The sequence below is a fragment of the Choloepus didactylus genome, chromosome 6, assembly GCF_015220235.1.
Source record: "Choloepus didactylus isolate mChoDid1 chromosome 6, mChoDid1.pri, whole genome shotgun sequence".
NCBI lineage: Eukaryota > Metazoa > Chordata > Mammalia > Pilosa > Megalonychidae > Choloepus > Choloepus didactylus.
In genome coordinates this window covers 44,182,788-44,203,212 of record NC_051312.1, presented here as the reverse complement: position 1 = coordinate 44,203,212, position 20,425 = coordinate 44,182,788, and the positions used below count along the sequence as shown (strand labels likewise).

At 43.5% G+C, this 20,425-nt stretch overlaps 1 protein-coding gene and 1 long non-coding RNA gene across 2 annotated transcripts in view; one reads left to right on the top strand and one right to left on the bottom strand.

The window, feature by feature from the left end:
• PAMR1 (peptidase domain containing associated with muscle regeneration 1) overlaps nucleotides 1–11,159 on the bottom strand; it is an 81,977-nt gene extending 70,818 nt beyond the window's left edge. The window contains exon 1 of the mRNA XM_037838847.1: nucleotides 10,914–11,159. Coding sequence (XP_037694775.1) covers nucleotides 10,914–10,986 — 73 coding nt within the window. The 5' untranslated portion in view covers nucleotides 10,987–11,159. The remainder of the gene's footprint in view (nucleotides 1–10,913) is intronic.
• LOC119536168 lies at nucleotides 10,314–18,374 on the top strand. The gene is made up of 3 exons (XR_005217367.1): nucleotides 10,314–10,385; nucleotides 16,143–16,306; nucleotides 18,241–18,374. It is a non-coding gene; the product is annotated as an uncharacterized LOC119536168 (long non-coding RNA).
• The last annotated feature ends 2,051 nt before the right edge of the window (nucleotides 18,375–20,425 follow it).

Sequence of the window (20,425 nt, the reverse complement as noted above, 5' to 3'; positions counted from 1 at the left end):
ATCAATAGTACATCTAGGGCTCTGCTTCTAATATTGACCCAAAAGGACAGTTGAGGGAAGACATTGCTATACCCTGAAATAACTGCAAAAGTTTGATTAATAATATATATCACATAACAATAATAGCAAACACTTTTGCAGCACTTTCTATGTGCCAGACATTGTTCTGGGTTCTTCAACTCTATTAACTAATTTAATCCTCACAAGAATCCCATAATACAGGCACAATTAATACACCCATTTTACAGACAAGGACACTGAGGTGCAAAGAGGTTAAATGCTATGCCCAAGATCACAGAGAGACAGAATTCAAGCCTGGGTTCACTGATTCCAGAGTCAGATCACTTAACCAACAGGCGAGGTCTGGCCCTCAGATGTGTCATCCACAATTCTGAAAGGCAACAACAAGAAAAAATGTACTAAGCATATATTGAGAGCTTGCCATGAGCCAGGTATGCTAAGTGCTTTTCATGTGTTATTTCATTTAGTCCTCACAGTGCCATTATGATCACATATTTTATACATGAGGTAACTGAGGCTCCGAAATGTTAAATGCCTTGATTAAGGTTACACAGTAAGTAGCAGAGCTGGGACCCAGTCTAGTGTATCAAAAGCCCATGTTCTATCTACTACACACTCCCCAGACCATATTCATTGAAACCTCCTGGAATGCTCGCTAAAAAGCCTGATTTCTGGACCCCACCAGAACAATCCCCTCAGAATGTCTGGGGATGGGGTTCAAGTCTCTGCTTTTTGAACAAGCATGCATCTTTGAGAATCTCAGCCTTATATTATGCTAGTCTCACTCTTTCTAGGGGAATGTGTTCCCCCAAAAGTCACCCTCCCTCTATCCTGTGTAAAGCCGAAATTTGTGTTGGTTCTCCCTTCCACGTGTCTAAAGATCAAGGATAATAACCTTGACTTCCTACTGGTCTTGAAAGGGACTCCAATGTTCTGAACATACACTGGGTCCAGGCCCACAAAATCTGTCCCCTTTTTATGCTGCTGGACAACCACAGTCCAGGCACTTTGCCATGGATTTTCTCTAAGCCTCGAGATGACAGAGGTAGAGGGATGGGATTGTTGATGTCACTGCAGCTGAAGAAGGCAACGGGCATAAAGGGCTTTGGAAGAAAAAAATCTGCAAATTTATTGGAGATTACCATTATTCTCTGCAGAATAAAAGACCATCACATCTTTGGCTATGACGCAGATGGCTAAGAAAACAAGGGGAGGGAGCAATGTCTCCTCCAGAGGCCTGTACGCACATGGCATTTTCAAGCAATTTGGTTTCCTCCCCGTTGCTTCTACATTTCCTAGTCTCTCTTCTCTAATACCCCTCCTCAGACACATTAAATAGGACATACCTCACCTCCTGCTGCTTCTCTTTAGAAATAGAAATTCCATATCCTTAGCCAAATGGAACAGAACCCAAACTCTAGCATCTAGGATTATCCTCGACAACTGTGATGCTAGAAATCCTTAAAGGACAGCTGCTCCTGGGTTATTTCAAACTTTGAAAAGATGAGCTAAATGGATCTTAATTTTTATTAGCATTGGTTACTGAAAAAAATAATTCAATAAAATAATGCATCTAAAAGTACTTGGCAATAGTACTCAGCAAATATTATGAATTAAAGCATTAGAATGGCTACATGGAAAACAATGAAATTTAAGCCACATCCTTAAAATCCAATCTAGATTCCCCCAGACCCAGTAATTCTGCAAACCATCCCATCTTCTGCTCTAACATCTTCCACACTTCAAAACATTCTTTCTGAATCAGAGCTCATCAGGACCACAGTGGGTTTTGGTGTGCCACCGCCCACCTCTCTGCCAAAAGCCTCCAAAATTAGTGCTACTGTCTTCACAACCAGGTTCACTGAAGGAAGTTGGGTTTTCCTTCTATCAAAGGCAGTTGCTCAGCAAGAGGCGTCAGGAGTGGAGGGACGTTGCGCGAGGGTGACACATTTGTAATGGTATGTCCAATGGTTCCCTAAGCTCTGAGCTGGCAGCAGCTTTGGGCAGGCTAGCCCTCATTATAGTTACCTTCCCCAGCTCTGCAAGCTAGGACAAGATGAAGGGGAACTTCTTTTTGCCTGAGGATTCATGGCTGGCTCCACCCTTGAGTCACAATGTGGTCATGAGCTCAGCTTCAGACTATAGACTTTTAAGGGGGCCTCGGTGATTGGGAGGCAAAGTCACTGACCCAGGGCCACCTACTCTGCAAGGCAGTGTCTCCCCAGCCCTGCAAGCACCTGCCACCAGCCCTACTTCAAACATGGAGATACTAAAGTACAGCAGGTGGAAGGCATTTGCCCTAAAGCTGGAGGATGGGTGCATGATAAAACTAAGGGGAGAAAGCAAGTCTCAAGAGACTCATGTTTGGTGATGCGTTAGGGATTTTTTTCTGACACGGTCCCAGAATAAGATGGGACTGTGAACTGAGCTGAAGTGGAACTCAAGAGGACCATGTAACTTCCAGCCTCCTATTTATGAAAACATCCAGTATTACTCCTTCTCAATTCCTTGTGAAGCTTTTGGTAATGGGGGAAATGTAAGGAAGCAGGAAAGGAAAAGATTTGAGTACTTCCTTTTTGCCAGGCACCATACTAAGCATTTAAAATGGCTTCTCTCATTCAATACTCCCAATAAACCTATGATATGGAGACTAAACATCTTCAGTCTACCAAAGGAAAGGTGACATGGCTCCATTTTACAGGTTAACTTGCCCAAGAAAACCAACCATAAATAATAGAGCCAGGATCCAAAACCTGGGCCATTTTCTAAACGGCAATATTCTACACCACAACCACATACACATTCCTATTTATATACACACAAATAATACACATATACCCATCCACATCTATGCTTTTTTCTTCTGTGTTCATTCATACGCAAACTTAAACACATCCATACCAAGACATCTATATGAAAGATGAATCTATATCAAAGACATCTATATCATAAATACGGTGAGTGGGGCTGAATCTTTGCTAAAAAGGTCATGGGTTACTGAAGACCACTTAGGAAGGATGCCCTAATTTAAAGGAACAGTTGGTTTTATTCCTCACCCCTTGCCACGGTAGTCATCCAATCTGAAGCAACTCTGGGCAGAGAGAAAAGGCAGACAATGCTAGCACCAAGGGATAAACCATGCTGCATGACAACAAGAACAATATTTAGCAGAGGCAGGAGAAAAGCAGGCCCCAGAAACAGCAAACAAGGAGTTGATGAACAACTCAAACTCACATGCTATCTCTACGGGAATGCAGGACCCACACAAAGAGTCCAGACCATCTTGGGATTGTGCAAATCGGAGACACAGTAACTGGGCTAAACCAGAAGTGGAAAACATGAAGCTAAATACCAAGAGTTTGGAGACAAGCTTTGTTTGTGAGTGTGTGTTTGTATGTGTTAGTAGGGGAAGGGGTGGGTGATTAATTGGTGATGAATGGTCCTTGGACTCAACACCCCTTAGGATTAGAAGGAAATTCAAATATTTTCCTTATTTTTGAAGAGAAGACACCATGGCTGACACCAAGGATGCAATCTAGTTGGGAATCCAAGTCACGGCTTTTACCACTCCCCAGAACTACCACACCGTGAGTGCTCATCAATCAAATTTGTGCCCCAGTTTGCCAGGGATCCCAGACCAACCACATTACTTTAAACAACTTGAATATAGGAAATGAGTTTTCTCAACCATATAGGTCAGTGCTGGTGAAGACTTTCCTCATAGTAACATGGACACATCATCAATTCCACAGTTCTTTCAATATCTCAGCAAATGTGAGGTGACAAAGATGTTGGATTTCCTGTCTGTACCTCAGCAAAAGACTGGAGAGAAGCCCATGCTTTGCAGACTGAAATTCCCTTCTTACCCTGTCCTCTGCAATGGTGACATAATCTTCAATGTTTTATTCATTATGGGCAAGAGATCAGAGTTTTCCAAACTGTCTTCCATGAAACCCTAATTCCACTGGATGGTATAAGATATTATGTGAAAAAAAAAAGGTTCTTTGGTAAAGCAACTCTGTAAAATACCAATAACAGCTTTCTTTATTGCAGGACTCTTTTCAGACCCTACACTATGCTTTATGCATAATCTCCACATCCCCTCAATTTATTTCATCATCAATTCCATAGACTGAAAAAGGACCTAGTCTTATTCATCACCATGCCTTAATATCTAGGGTCGTGCCTGGCACCTGATGAGTGCTTAATACAGTTTGCTGGAAGAATACATGAATATGGACATAGTGAGGCATATGTGATTCCCAAGGTAAAGATTATTTGTGGCTAAGACTGATGTTAGTCTTGCTGTGACTTCTGGAGTCTTTATTGTGCAGTAGCGGAAATCCATTGGGCCAATTACTGCTGAATATTTTTGTTCATTGTAGCCTGTTTCTCATTTCCATAAAGGCTTGGGAAGTTCACCAGTTCTGTTATACCAGCATGTTGGCCAGGGGAACCAGGCTTGCACAGAAGGGGGACTGAATACCCATCTGGAAGCAGGAGGTCAACCCCCCAGCAGAAGGCAGGAAGCCAGACAAAGAAGATCTGCAACAAAAAGTCTTTACTTCTGCTTGCATCCAGGCAAGCCATGGACATTGGTATACAAGGGAGTGGATGTTACCAACCAGATATGTCCTGGGAGGTCTCATGTGTTCTCCACTGGAAATCCACCACTGTGGACTCCTAAGGAACGATTCCATGACATGGGGGGTTAATTGATAACCTTCAAAGGAATCCTATGTAATAAATAGATCTGGAACCAGATTTTTAAAACTTTGGCACTTTAGTTCCTCGGAGTTCCTTAACAGTCCAATTGGTTGGAGGCAAAATGGGCAATGTCCCCCTCCATCCAGTGGTTTTCCATTAAAACGGCTGGAAACTTTTTTAAATCAACCCTGAATTTGGCTTATGAGGACAGCTGCCGTGTCTCCCCATGAGCTAAGGTTGCCCAAATGTGCTCATCACTCTCCTCTGGCAGCAGCAGCCCTGGTTTTCCAATCACCCAACAGACTGACCAGACTTCTCCTCACACAGATACTTGCTGCCAAACCACTAACTCAACTCTCTCCAACAGCCAGAACCTCAGAGAGGGCCGCAATAAAGATGCACAGACTGCAGGAAGAAAGACTTCTCCAACTCCAGAGGCAGAAGGGTGGCAGGAATAGGTGTCTTCATTTGCTGCTCCATCAAGAGAGGTGCATTATCAACCAGTTGAAATAAGACCCAGGACATTGGCATCTGATAGACAGTAGATCCTCAGTTAAGGTCAAAAAGAACAGAGGAAAACCCATCTTGATGTTAATAGAGGGAAACTAGTCTGTGTCCTCTGTGATATCTATCAATTGTGTTATGCCAAAAAAGAAAAAAAAAAAAAAAAAATACTACCCCTATTCATTCCAGGCCTGCTCTTCCCACTCATGGCCTAAGAGTTTATACATTGGTGAGCTTTACAAATGAATCCATAAAGGAGAAGAGATAAATGATGGCAGGGCAGAGCTGAAATATGTCTCATTCTCAGCTCTGTCCATCTGCAAACAGATGCATGATTTTGATTTTAAAAAATTAAGCCACGGCATCTGTTTAGGAGTTGTTCAAATCACTGCAGTAGGACTCTGCAAATAAAGTCATGTAACCTATTATGGATCTAACGTACTGTAATTTTATCAGTGCAATGTAAAATCTGGAATAACAAGTACGAACATTGAACAATGACCTATAAAGATTTGTAAAAGCAAAATTTTTCCAATAGATTTCATTCTTGTCATTTTGTAAGATGACCCTGCAGTCCACCTGTTCTTAACTTTTTTAATAAAATAGACATCTGTATTACTGAAAAAAAAAAAAAGTTGAGCTGTGGGACAAAGTTCTCACTTCCCACATCTAATCAGACTGAAACGGCCTGATACTGTGGACAGCTATCCCAGAAACTGGTTGTTTTTTTTTGGTCTGCTTAGCACCTCTGTTTCCTTTGGGGAATGGCTCCTCTGGGGTTCTACATGGTCCCACTTGGGCTGATGTGACCTGTCCTTTCTCCCTTGCCCCCTCGGTCCCCACAGAGGTGAGCACATGACCTTGCTTAGGCCTGCCTGAGCCCCTGGAATGTCTAAGAGATAACCACATTTCTTTACTAACACCATGGTAGGGATACCCCTTTTTCGCTTTCTTTTATCTTTCATCCAAAATACAACCAGCAGGGCATGGCTAGACTTGCTGCTCACTGTGGCAATGCTGTGTAGCGTTTCAGGTTATGTGTTATGTTGTCAGACTGTCTGGGTTCAAAATGCAAACACCCAGCCATAAGACCTGGGGCAGTACCAAATCTCTGTCTGCCTAAGTTCCTTCATGGGAGAACTGGGGATACTAATAATAGTACTTGCCTCCTAGGTTTATTGTGAAGATTAAATAAATACATGCAGCGCATATAGAAGAGTGCCTGGCATATCCCCAAACTCAATAAATTATTTGGATGGCCAGACTAAGGAGGCTCCCACTGCTGGTGTTTCCATCATCAAGGACTGAATGTGTTCCCCTACCTACTCTACTTTCAACCCATGTGGGCTCTGTGTCTGACTCAGATAATTGCAGCCTAGAAAAATAAAAGGAGTCGAGGGGTGAGGTAGAATAGAAAGGCATGTTATTTAAGAGAGCAGAAAGTCTCCAGCCAACGTGAAGCCCTTGCCTTTCTTGAGGGGTTTTATTTACAAGTATGAGGTTTGGTTTGTCCTACATTTTTTACTTCTTTCTCTCCATTATATATTTAATGCTTTGGCCCAGATCTTGTGATGAATGACAAACAGAATTTCTTAAACATGGACCAGGCTTGGAATCGGAGGGACTTTCTGCCACTGATCTGGTAGCTTTCAATGTTCCAGCTGGCCCCTGGGCCTCCTACTCTGGAATTCAGGAACTGGAAAACATAAACACTGCATTTCCCTCCCCCTTTAAAATAAAACAAGGGGGGAGGGAGGCTGTGCTCTTGTGATTGTCAAATATCCACTGAGTGAGAATGACAGGTCTTCCCACATAACCTTCCCTCATTCATCATTGAAATGGCACTTTTCCCAATTTGCACATGTCCCAAATCAACTGCAGCCTCTAGAGCTGGTCTCAAGGGAAGAAGGTAGAGATGTTTGCTCATGCATTGGGATTGGTCACCCCCAGTGGGGCAGATGGAAATAATTTTCTGATTTAAGGCCAGCCATTAGGCTGCCCCAGATTACATTATCTCGGCCATTTATGTCTAGCCAGTGTAACCCAGATGCAGATAAAAATGAAGTCAAACCCCAATCCATGCTAGTGACATTTCAATGCCCTCCCCAAGACTTCAACATATTCCCAAGGGACTTACAGGCTATAGGTCATCTCTGCCTCTGGGCTCCTTAGTCCAAAGGTGCAGTCTTTGTCCACAGCTTATTGATCCCAACAGAATACCCAGCCTCTTCCTTGAGTTCCACCAAAAGATCACTCTCATGGGCACTCATGAGAGTAAAACATTTTACCAAAGAGTTGAAGTTCACAGAGAAGGATGGGATTATGTTCCACAAAACAAGCAATTTCAACTATACTGGATGTTCCTGCTTTTAATGGTCCTGTCAGCCAATCAATCCTTAGAAGTTTAATCACTTGCGCCCCCCCCCCCAACTCCCCAATTCAGCATCCTAGTTGTCCACCTTCTCCTTTTCACTTTCCCTTCCTGCCCCCTCCTTCTCAGGAACCAGAGGCCAAAAACTCAAATGCCAATAGGGATCTGCAGGTAACAAAACCATGAGGGTTGAAAAGTTGGGTGTCAGACCTTAGAGGGGAAACAGCCTACCAAGACATTAAGATTCAAGACATTTTTAAGCATTGTGCCCTACTAAATACTGCAGGCCTTTTGGCCCAAAGGCTGCCACTTTGCAGTAGTTTCAGCAATCAGCACCATCTCCCTCTTTACCACAGCCAGCCAAGACAGAGCCAACAGTGGCACCAAAACTGAGGCAAGCAAGGCTCTCTCCCCTTTCATGTGTGTCCCCAAACCTTGCCAAGATTAGATGTGCATCAGCTTAAGAAATCATCTGCTGGATGTGAGCATTTAAGTCAGCCACATAACAGGTAAGGCTGGGCTCAGTCAGGAATTAGACAGCCTGGCTAATCCCAGGCTCCACCAATCAACCCGCCTATCCTTGAACAGGTCACAGCCCCCCCCCCGAATCTCATCTGTAAAACAGGGATAATAATTGCACCTACCTCATTGGGGTGATCTGAGAATTAACACACGTGAAACATTTAGCTCAATGACTGGGCACATCATAAACACTTATATAAGTTGGATACATTTTTTAATCTCATCATCCCCTTGTATTGAAGGACCAAGACTAAATGATCTCTAAATTCCCTCCCAGCTCCAAAATTCATGATCCCACCATTAAATTATTTTCCTTCGGAAGAAGCCAGGAGCTCTCAGAGTATCTACTAGTGGAACACCCTCCTCATGACCCCCACAAAAATCTACCACTGCCAAGAAGGCTTAATTCTCAGAGCTCTCTCCTTGGAATTTGCTAACACATCCCATTATAAACTAGCGTCTAATTCTTGCTACTCCTTCCCCCTTTCTTTCTTTTCCCATTGCCTTTCTCAGTTGGCTGCTCCTACCCATGGAATATCTGTGCTTCAAATTATCTTCCCCAGTTGCCTTTATATCCATTCCCCACAAGCTAATGTCTATTGGAAGCAACACTTGAGAAGTTATCCATATTGAGGTTTCATTCCCTAAAGTAGCATATTTTAAATGAGGTTTTCCTCTTAGGCAGAATAACACTGGCGGAGCTACTGCTATTTGGTGAGGTCAGTGGAGTTAGGTTTCTCTCTTCACATGCTGTTTATGTTGAGTTATCACTTGGCCTGATGTTTGGGTTCTTGTCCTCCAACATGTGTCACATGATAATGAGCAACCACAATCTCCCATCACATCCCAGTGAGTGTTTATATTGCACCAAGTACTTAAAAAATAATAATAATTAGAGAAAATACACTTCCAAGCTTTTCTTGACAGGGCCAGATTCAGAATTCCAGCGGGGAGTGGACTTGCCCACTACTCAAAGAACTATTTTCCTTCTCCACTCTATTTCTCTGTGTTCCCTCCTAAATGTGAATGCTCAACAACCAAAATATCCCTGCTAAACATGTGAAGTTCCTCTCTAGTGCAGTCAGCAGCTGTGGCTGCCAAAAAAACACCCTCCCTGAAGCTTTTCCATAGCAAAGGTAAAAGTGACTCTCAGGGCAGGAATAAAGGGGATTTTCAGATCCTGGACTAGTAAAAAGGGGCAGCTGAGCTCTGTTCTTCAACTTTTATGGGTTTGAACCACTTCATCTACCATGTTATAAAAACAAAGTGGGGCACCGTTGATGGCACCATGAGGAAAAAAGTCCACTTGAGCACTGGCACTTTGGGAAGGAACGAGGGTACTGAGGAGATGGGCTAAGGCCACCATGCCCCTGGAGGTTTGGTTTCAAAAGGCAGAGATGGGACAGGGAGGAGGCAAGTACTTTGTTTTATGAATTATCACGCCCTTCGTGGGCACCTTCTTCCTTCATTATTGTCTTTGGGCTGTCCAGCTGCCACTGAGGCAAAATTCGAAAGAAACACTCTTGCCAAATTGACAGGAAACCACTGAGGAAGAGTTCATCCCAGGGCAGGGATGCCACAGGTAGATGGAAAGTATTGACTAAAATGGGTCAGTTAGGTGGAGCTCAACTTCCAGTTTATCACGAAGGGCTACAGCTGTGTTCCTCTTCTAGACAATAGGGTATTGCATTTAGCAGTCTCATCACCCCACCTATCCTGTTTCATTCTGACACTTGCTAACTACTTGTAGCAATGAAGCATCGCCTCTCAGGTAGAGCTCAGGTGACAGGGTAACTAGCACAGAGGGAAGTACTAAATGCCCACAGGTACCCTGTTCCTAAAACAGCTGCTCTATGTTGTCAAGTCAGTACATTTCAGCCTGCCCTCACCTCAAGAGGTCTCATCTCACCTCCTGAAGCCTTGCCCCCCTGTGCATATAAGGACAGAGGCTCCTAAGAAGCCCCCGCTTTTCTGCCTGCCAGCCAGCAATTACAAAACAAAGTTGTCATTCCCTCACTGCTGCCCTTAGCTGGGTCAAGAGGCTCCCAGGAGCTCCGGGTCATGTCCCAGCATCCTCTGCCCCTGAGAGCCCACTGACATGGGGTTTGTGGCTCAGATAATGACATGTGAAAAACAAAGAAGCCACAGGCTGGTTCAAAACAAACACTCTGCCGTCCCAGAAACAACACGCACTTTTAACCTCGACTTTTTTCCATCTTTCTCATCCTTATCAAGAAGGAAGCATAGATAAGCTGAGTGGGTAAGTCTCCCGTGCTGGGATCTGTTCTTAAGAGTTGTTCCTATGAGATTAAATCAAGATTTACCAGAGGGAACACCCAAACAAGCACTGGCTTGGCTTGCTGTAAGCCCTGCTCTTTATTTGCTTCTTTCCTTCCTTTTCTTCTTTCTTTCTTCACTCACCTCTGAGGAAGCTCTTTCCAGGGAAAACTTAGCTTTTGCAAATCAAAGCCAAGATCTCAAACTGCATTGATTCCCAGAGGTAATTTTGTGCTTAAAGAAAAAAGAGCAAAAAAACTGGAGCTGGTGCCCCTTCCTGAAGCACTTTAGTCCTACAAGTTGGGATTTGTGACAAAATCCTGTCACATTCTCAAGGAGGGCAACGGACACGGCAGCACCACCACCCAAGCCCCCAAGATTATCACTAAAAGAAGCCCACCACCACCGCCACACCATCTCCAAGCACACTTGAGGCTCCCGGGTTCTGCTCCCTACCAGCCCCCAGCAGGGAAATGCCTTCCTTGGGGCTCCTGAATGCTACTCACAGTACCTCTTGGCAAGGAGGAGATGAGAAAGAGCTGCAGGAAAGTGAGTCCCAACTGTGTCCACCAGCCCAGCTCCATCTCTCCCGCGGCCAGTGCCCGGAGTGACTGCTGGGGAGGGAGGGAGAGAAGGGACCGGGGAAGGCAGGCTGGCAAGCTGCTTTCTGGGACCTCCCCAAGTCCCAGCTGAGCGGGAGCTCGGGTTTCAGCTCGCCAGCTCTCCCATCCTCGTCGGTGGGGAACCACCTTCAGCCTCAGCGACGTCAGCCCAAACCTCTCCTCTCCGCTGCCTTAACCCTTGCGGGGCCCGGGGAGGTGGGGCCACGCGGGGGAAGGCAAGCGCGCTGTGGCTGGAAGGGAAGCTGCGGCAGGCACGGAGGTCAGCCCAGATCAGGCTAGGCTCTCTTTGCCGGGTTTGGGGGAGAGGGTGGGAGCGGGACGGGGAGGCGGCCGACAGCACCCTAGATGGGAGCAGAGGCAGATGGGACCACTCAGGTGAGGCCTGAAGTACCCCCTTTCCTTCTTCTCAGCCACAGGAGCCCGGGGTGGAAGCTCCTCGTGACTGCCAGGACTGCAAACATGGAGCCTAATTAAAAGCGTGGGGGGGGGGGTACACACACTTATCGCCTGTTTGCTTCAGGAAACTGCAAATTTGGAAACTTTATCCTCTTCAACTATAGGCTGCTGGAAAATTCCTCATCCTCCTGCTGGCCCAGCATGGTGCGCTCAGCAGCCCCAGTGACTCCTGAGCACTTTCTACCTGCCAGGCAGGAGCTTAGGCTCAGGGATAGAGGGACACACAGGACACTGCCTCTGCTGTAAGGAACTCAGTCTAGGTACAGAGACAGTAAATGCCACCTTGAAGTGAGCAGGAAAGGAGGAAGGCTGCTTTCATTTGGCAAATGCCTAATAAGTGCTAGAAACTATGCAGGGTGTTTTACAAGATAATAGCTGACATACATTTTTAAAAAAATCACTTTCTCTGTGCCAGGCTTCTAGGCACTTTACATATATTAATTTATTCCTCGCAATAAACTTATCTCCATTTTACAGATAAGGAAACTGAGTCACTGAGAGTTCAATAACTCACCTGAGATCACCCACCAAGTAAGTGGCAGAATTAGGGTTTGAACACAAAGAGCTTGAGTCCAGAGCCTGCAATCCTAACTGCTTCTTACAGATGCTAAATAAATGCTAATTACAGAATTATATTTAACCATTATAGCCACGATGTACAATAGGTGGTATTGTCCAAATATTACAGATAGAAAAACCAGGGCTCAGAGATTAAGTGACTTGCTCAAAGTCACTTGGCTAGAAGTGGCAGAGAAGGACTCATACCCAGGAAAGAGCTGCAGCTTCAGGCCACACCTGGTTCCAGTCTGTACTGTCAGATTAAAAACCAAACAAAGTTTGGAGAAATCACTCAGGGCCCGGGCAAGTGAGGAGGTTTCCCAGAGCCAGGGAGGCTTGACCTATGGTCTGAAAGGTCAATTCTCAATCCACAGAGGGGAGTAGGGATGCCTTTCTAGGAGGAAGGACTGAATTGGGCCAGTGCCCTTGGGGAATAATGTGTATTTATATGTTTATATCATAATTTATCATTATATTTTTTCCAATGGATCCATGGCAATGTATACCATTAAAATGCATTTCAAACACTTTTGATATATATATGTGATATATACGTATATGATGTGTATATATATATAAGAACAAAATAAGGTAGACAATATATACCAGTTTGGAGGTGGCAGAGGCAGGAAAAGAGTAAGAGTATAGTAATTCAAAAGCCAACCCAAGGAGCTTGGATTTTATTGTGTAGTTGATGGAGGGGCCACTGATGGTTTAGGAACAGAGGGTGCTGGGTCCAAAGCAGAGTCCTAGGAAGATAAATCACCGTGGCATCTAGGCTGAGGAATGGAAGCTGGGACTGCTGCCGAGAGAACAAATGGGACTGTTGGTGAAGTCCTGGAGTAAGGAGTAAGCGGTAGAACTGGAAGGGAAAGATGATGGGAGAAACTTGAGGAAAGTAATCCTCTGCTGGGGACAGCTTGCATGGGCAGGAGTCCTCATACACGTGCTCCACTCTGGGAGAAATTCCTAATCCCTGTCTTGCCTGTAGGGCCCATTGGAGCCAAGTGACTGGAAAGCAAGAACTCAGCAGTCAGAGACCTGTGTTCAAATCTTTGATTCACTGCCTTCTGGCAGTATGTTAACTTAAGCAAATTTAACCTCTCTGAATCTCAGTTCTCTTATGTGTAGAGTGGAAATAATAACTAAACCTAATTTGTGGACTGTTAGAAGAATTTAAAGAGATTTTGCACTTCAGGCCCATTGCACAGTGCCTAGCACATATTAAATGCTCAATAAAAATTGTTATCTTATCTGCCTTGAGATTTGACTGCAAGGCAATCACATGGCATGGGTCATCTTTCTCATCCTCACCTTCCCTATCCAGGTGAAATTTGTTTGAAAAGAGAACCTCAAGGGGATATCAAAGGGTATTTGCTACCAAAGTGAAGCAAATCTAAGAGATGGGGACAGGGGTTAGAAGCGGGGAAGGGGACTTTGTTGCTGATCAACCAGCCCTCAAGTTTTGGCATTGGAGGCCAGAAGTGGAGAATTCGTTTCCAAATAACTGTAGGTATCTGAATCTCTCCGGAATGTCTTTCTAGCACCAGCAAACAGTACCAATTCCTTGTCCCTTCCATCCCTCCAATACCCAGCCTCACAGCAGCCTTATACCTATGGCAATTGTACCCCAACCAGTGTGGGGTCTCAGGTGATGGACCTGAGTACCCACTTCATAAGGAGATCTCTGACCCTGATGCCAGGTCCTTGCTTATCCTGTTGAAGGGGCCTGGAAGCAGAAGCCCTCACTTCTGTTCTGGAATTCCTACAGAGCAAAATTGGTCCCTGCTGGTTTGTTGTTATTAATTTGCATTTGCAAATTTCCCAGGACTAGAGAATCTGGAAAGGAACTCTTTAAAAAGATGCTCTACAAAAGAGTGGGCCAGGATCTCAGGAGGACTCAAAGCAATCAGATATTACTTTGTTGGCTTCCCAAAAAACTGTAGTAGGTGGTTTATGTCATTCGATTATGATGCAGAGGAAGTCAGTAGCTTGCCTGAGGCCACACATCCTATGCAAATTTTAATTTTCCAACTCAGATTTAGTTTCCAGTCTTCCCATTTACGGACAACTCGATGTTTCATATTGGTAGATTTCAGTATTGCTCTGAAGCAGGGATTCTTAACCTGGGTTCCATGGAGTCTGTTGGGAGGGGGGTTTTAGGTCTTTGAACTTCTCAAAATTACATGCAAAATTTTTATTACAGTTTATTACAGTTTTTGGAGTAAAAGTAGTCTTTTTCAAATTCTCAAGCTCCCAACTTTTTTAGAATCACTAATCTTTATAGTTTGAAGTTGAGCATATGACCAAATATTTGTTGGATTTGGTAAAAGTGGTTTTGTAATACAATAGTTGAGTCTAGGCTCTAAGTTGTACACTGGGTATTTAGAAGATCCCCCCCCCACACACAATTTTTTTCTATTCCTGCATTAGGAGTACCGCTGTGGATCTTACTACTAGTGTTGAGTCCGTTTGACCTGTGTACATCTGGGCAGCTTGCGTCACCCTAATGATAGCCTTGGTTTCCTCATCTGTTAAATGGGAAGAGTAGTGTACCTGCCCCCATAGGGTTGGAGTAAAGAGCTCAGAAGAGTGTCTAAAATAAACTAAGCAATCAGCAAATGTTAACTGTTTTTATTATGATTATCTCCTTCTCCTGCCCTTACCTCCTACTCCCACTCCTGGGAGGAATAAAATAAATCACAAGAAAGGCTGTGGATAAAAAAGGCTAAGTGGCATACTGGAAGGTAGGGAAAGATACCTGGAATTAAGAATTATCTAATTATAATCAGCACTCAGAAATCAACAGTTGGTTGTAGTAGATGGAGTTAGGCCACCCATTTAATTATAAGTAATACCCACTAATTTTCACATGAAAGGATGAGACACTCTAACAAAACCTGTACCTTTTACAGTGTCACCAGGGAGGCAGGTTGCATGTGAATACACAGGAGGAAGAAGCAAGAAACCTGTCTTTTTTTAATGCCAGCAACTCCCTAATCTCTAAATTTTTGCAGATCAGAAGCTGTGCAGCAACCACATACTGGGAAATCCTGAGGAGAGAGGCAGGGTGGATCTGGTCTCCAAATGTGAGAGGGGCATCCCAGACTTCTGGTAAAAAGAAAAATTGGCTTTTATCACCTGATCAAAGCACAAAGTTCAAGTCAACCAGAGTCAGACAGGGAGAAGAGCTGGACTATAGAAAAGACAAGGGGCCCTTCCACCAGCCTCTGCTGTAACTGGCCCCTCCATGGAAGTCTCCAGCCCTAATGAATCCCGCCTGTTCACCTACACAACAAGCAATAATGTTTTGCCTTCAGGTCTGGCTCAGCCCCTTTCCCTTTCCACGGGGAGCCAGGTGAGGGGGTGGGTGTATCTGTGGTTCTTTCATGGGCCACAGTCTTCCTGTTCTGTTCATTCTTCATGCAAATTGCTGAGCGCCTGCAAGGTGCCCTCCTTCGTAGTCAATGTGCTTCAGAATCACTTGGAGAAACCTCTTTTTGACTTCCGTATGTATATTTATAAACATCAATTTTAAAACAAAAACTTATCTGCTATGCAACTAAACTGCAAAGCTTTACAAAGAACTTTGGCAAAAAATATTACTACCTGGTGGCTAGCTCAAGAGTCACAGGCAGGTGAACCATTTTGGCTGGAGAGTCAGAGGGAAACACAAAGTAGAATAACACCAAGAGAAGGCACCTGGGTGTACTGTAGTTGATCCCAGTATGGATAAAGGCTCTACCATCTACCAGCTGTGTGAACTTGCAGGGCAAGTAGAATGGCCCCTCTGAGCCTCAGTTTCCTTTTCTATATAAAAAAGAGGTAATTGCCACCATATAATTTTGGTGGGAGGATTAAAATGAGACTGGTACACATAATAGGAGCTCAATCAATGTTGACTATTATAACTATCTATGAACATCTCCTTGCCTTGGAGTTTTGGTTGTTTTTTTTAATCCTTCCTTTAGATAGTTAAGTGAAATTCAACTAAATTAGGTACCATTTTCCTCACGGCTGATGATGTGAGGTTATGTTCTTATATTGATTTGAAGGCAATGCATGTCTGAAAAATATATTGCCTTGTACATTTATGCTTCCAGGTGGAAATCTAGAAGCACATTTGAAGACCAAAAATAGAAGCCTGTCATGAGTGGGCCCTGTCAATCTTACAACATCATTTGCAGGGATAGGAAAAGTCTGTCTAGAAAGCTACTTGTCTCTTTCCGTGGAAAGAAGTAAAGGGGAACACGCAAATACTTACCAGGTAAGGGTCATTCATTTATGTATTCAATACAATTCTTTGCAAGTCTGCTATGTGCCAGGCATTGTTTCAGATGCTGGGAATATGGCTATCGACAAATCAAGGCCTGGTCCCTGGCCTCGAGGATCTACAGGCCAGGAAGCAGTGAGACTAAAGAGACTTTAAGCAAAAGTTTTGAGCAACACAAGTGAGGACAGAACATTCTGGGAGCATGTAACAGAGGGATCCAATCTCATCTGAGGGTTAGAAAAACTTTTCTGAGGAAGTGACATTGAACTTTGGACCTAAAGAAAAACAGAGAGTATGGAAAATAGAGGACAGAAGAGGAAGGTAGACCTTCTATAAGGAGGCTGGAGATGTAGGCAGGCCTTCAAAACCATGAATTTATTCTCAGAGCAATGAGAAACAATTTGAGGGATAGAGAGTGACTGAATCAGCTTTATACCTCAGACTCAGCTCTCTCTGGCTGCATCCTGCATTCAATGGGATGGAGAAATGTGGCTTGATCCGAGGGGCACTGAGGAGGTGAAAAAAGGTGGGACCTGGGACTGCTAAAATGGACCATTTGTTGTTGGAGATGGATATGACAAGAGAGGAGTCAAAGATGTCTCCCATTTTGATGACTGCTTGGACAGTAACTGATACATAGTGGTGTGGTAGAGGAGGAGTCAATTTGAGGTTGGGGGAGGGAGTGAAGATGATGGTTGCTGGAAATTGAATCATGTTCCCCACAAAAGATGTGATAAGTCTTAATTCACGTCCCTGTGGGTGTGAACCTATTTGTAAATAGGGCCTCTGAAGATATTATTAGTTTCAGTGTGGACTCATTTGTGAATAGGATCTTGAAAGATCCCATTTGGATGAGGACAAATGGATCAATGCTACATAAGAGGTCCCAGAAAGGTTTCCCAGTGGAGCCCTCATCAGGGTTTTTGGCTGTTAGTTGCATAAGGAGGGAAATTAAAGCCTTAAGGCCATGGAAGTAGAGACACTCACACAGGATAAGTGGGTAGAGTGAGTAAGAAGAGGAGGCCTTAGGACAGAGTCCCATGGGAAATCAACATCAAACAAGAAAGAGTTGGCAAAGGAAGTAGACAAAAAGCTTCCAGATGGGTAGGAGGAAAACCAAAAAGTTCTGTATCAGATTGCCTAGCTTCCATTTACTGAACACCTACTATACTAAGTGGTTCATTTAAACAATCCCTTTTAATCTTTAGAATAGCAATATGAAGTAGATGTTATTATCCCCATTTTATAGTTAAAGAAACTAGAGCTCAAATGAGTTTGTCAGAAATAACACAGCTTTTAAATGATGTGTCAGTTTCTAAACCCAGATTCACTTAACTCCAAAACCTATGCTCTTTCCACTGTACCATGCTGCTGTGAAAAATTTCTTCTGTATGGAGATTGTCCATAGAGTCTGAGGGTTCCTTCCACCAAAGTCCTGTGATTCCTTAACTACCAACAGGCAACAAAACACAGGCAAAATTGGACTCGGAGAGGCAGTGAAGTGCATCCCTCTGCCAGCCTGAAATACATGGTGGAAAAAGAACACAACTAATGGTGGTTGGATTTTCTGTTGATTTCATTAAGCCAGTTCCTGCCTCTCTCCATCTATGCAGTTAGGTTAGTAATGATTATGCCTGGAGGGTTCATCTTGGTAATTTTCACAGGAAAAAAGTAAATGAATATCTAGATGAAAGATGTGGTAGGCAGACATTAAGATGGCCCCCAACAATCCCTGTCTACTGGAATTCATGCTTCATGTAACTCCCCGAATGTGTGCTGGACCTAGTGACTCGCTTCTCATGAATTGAAATGAATAGACTATGGTTAACGTGATGGCCTGCCACTTCCGGGATTAGGTTATAAAAAAGACTGCAGCTTCAGTCTCTCTCTCTCTCTCCCTCTCTCTTTCTCATCACTCGCTCTGAGAGAAGCCAGCTGCTACGTTGTGTGAGCAGCCCTTTGGAGAAGCTCATGGGGACAGAAACTAAAGGCTCCTGACAACAGCCACATAAATGACCTCAAAAGCAGATGCTCCAGCCCTTCAGATGATGGTGTCCAGCCAGCAACTTGACTGCAACCTCATGAGGGAGCTTTAGCCAGAACCACCTGTAAGATGCTCTCTGATTCCTGATCCTCAGAAACTGAGTGAGATAATACTTTTGCTGTTTTAAATTGCTAAATTTGTTTTGCAGCAATAAATTACTAATACAAAAGTTTTCAGGATTGTGCAGTGTGGGTTGGAGGAGAAACTATACCCTGATAAACCTGTAGCCAAATGAACAGGCTAGCCAGACACAGTAAGGAGCAAACAAGGAGAAATGTTAATAGGGTGAGATTATCACCATCCCAATTCACATGGTTTAAACTATAAGAAATTTTATTATCTCATATAACAATAGGTCCACAGGTAGGATGTCTCCAGAGTTGGTTAATTCTGTGGGTCAACAACACTGTTAAATACTCAGGTCCAAATCATGAAAATATATATTCAGCATGAAGGCATTTATACACACTATCAGAACATATAATACAATAACATATACTGTTCATGAATTCAGACACATATTAAATTATTCAAACATAGATAGAAATGCCATATACTACTTTCAAGATGGTAGTTACCTCTGAAAAAGAAGCATGGAGCAAAATAAGGGATATGGAATTTTTGCTAAAATATAACAGAAGCAAAGGAGGAGTCTGAAATAATTAGGGCAAAATGTCAATATCTATTTAACATTTGAGGCAAGTATATAGGTATCTGTTTTTTCTGAATCTTTTTTGTAGGTTTGAATTGTTTATAATTATATCTATATTTTAAGGTGCTATAAAGAAGTAGTTACAAGGAAATATGAGAAGGGGATTCATGTAGGAAAATATTTGCTAATGGAAGGAGAAAACAAGCATTTAAGAAAACATTTTGAGTTCCTCCTATATGCCATGCCCTATCCTAGGCACTATTCCAGGGAACAAGACAGAATGATTCCTATTCTTATGGAACTTACATACTACTGGCAAAGATATGTAATAAAATTAAAAATATATATAATAAACATAAGAAAATATCAGATGGCAATAACTGCTATGATATAAATACAACAGAGAAATATGTAGAGAGTGACAGAGAAGAGTATTTGACTTTGAGGAATCAGGACAGGCCTCTCTGAGAAGGTGACAATTAAGCTGAGACTCGGACAAAAAAAATTTTAAAAGCCATATGAGGATGTAAGGAAAGGGCATTCCAGATGTAGCGGACACAGCTGAGGAGCAAACTGAGGTTCTAATATTTACAGTCACCAAGCTTCAAAGAAAGTTGAATGCTCAGTCAGGGCAGATCTATTATGTTAAAATCAGTGACCTGTGGAAAACATGGACTGAGACATCAGAGTGGATGCTCCCAAAAGACTGTGGCTCTAACTTCCCCGAATCCTCTGAGCCTACAGAGGTGGTTCATTCATCCCTATGAAGTCCCTGTAGGAAGATACAGCATAGGCCTCTCCGTTGCTTGGGAACAGGTGCCCTCCTTAAAACTTGTTTCTCCCTCTCTTGGATGTCAGGCCAATAGCTGGGGTTAAATCCCAGCCTAATCCCAGCTTAGGAAGTGATGGACCTGGTAAGGAAGGAAAGAGACTAAATCCCAAAGGAGCTGCAAGAATTAGTTAGCATCTGGCAGCAGGAGCCAGGGGAGTACCTGTGGGATTGGAGTTTGAGGGTGCTTGATCAAGGAATTTGAAAAATAAGAATGGAAAAGCAAGAGTTAATTTATTTGGGGATACTCTCTCATGACATGGGAAGAACCTCAGGGTGACTCTTAGAAGTCATAGAAAGCAACAGCCCATGTTGAACAAAGTGGAAGCGCATGAGATGCCATGGAAGATGGTGATGATTAAAAGGCTCAGTGAAGTGGGCATGCTGGAATAGATATATTATGTGGGGACAGAAGATCCTTCAGAGATTTTGTTTCATGGAAGGGTTCAAAGAACACACCAGTCACCAAGCCATTGGGAATGTGCTGATGGGAGGGGCATTAGCATCATTAAGTTGTTCAGTGGAAGCTTTCCTCAGCATGCTAGGTCAGACTGTAGGAAACAGGATCACAGAATTTGGCTTATTTAC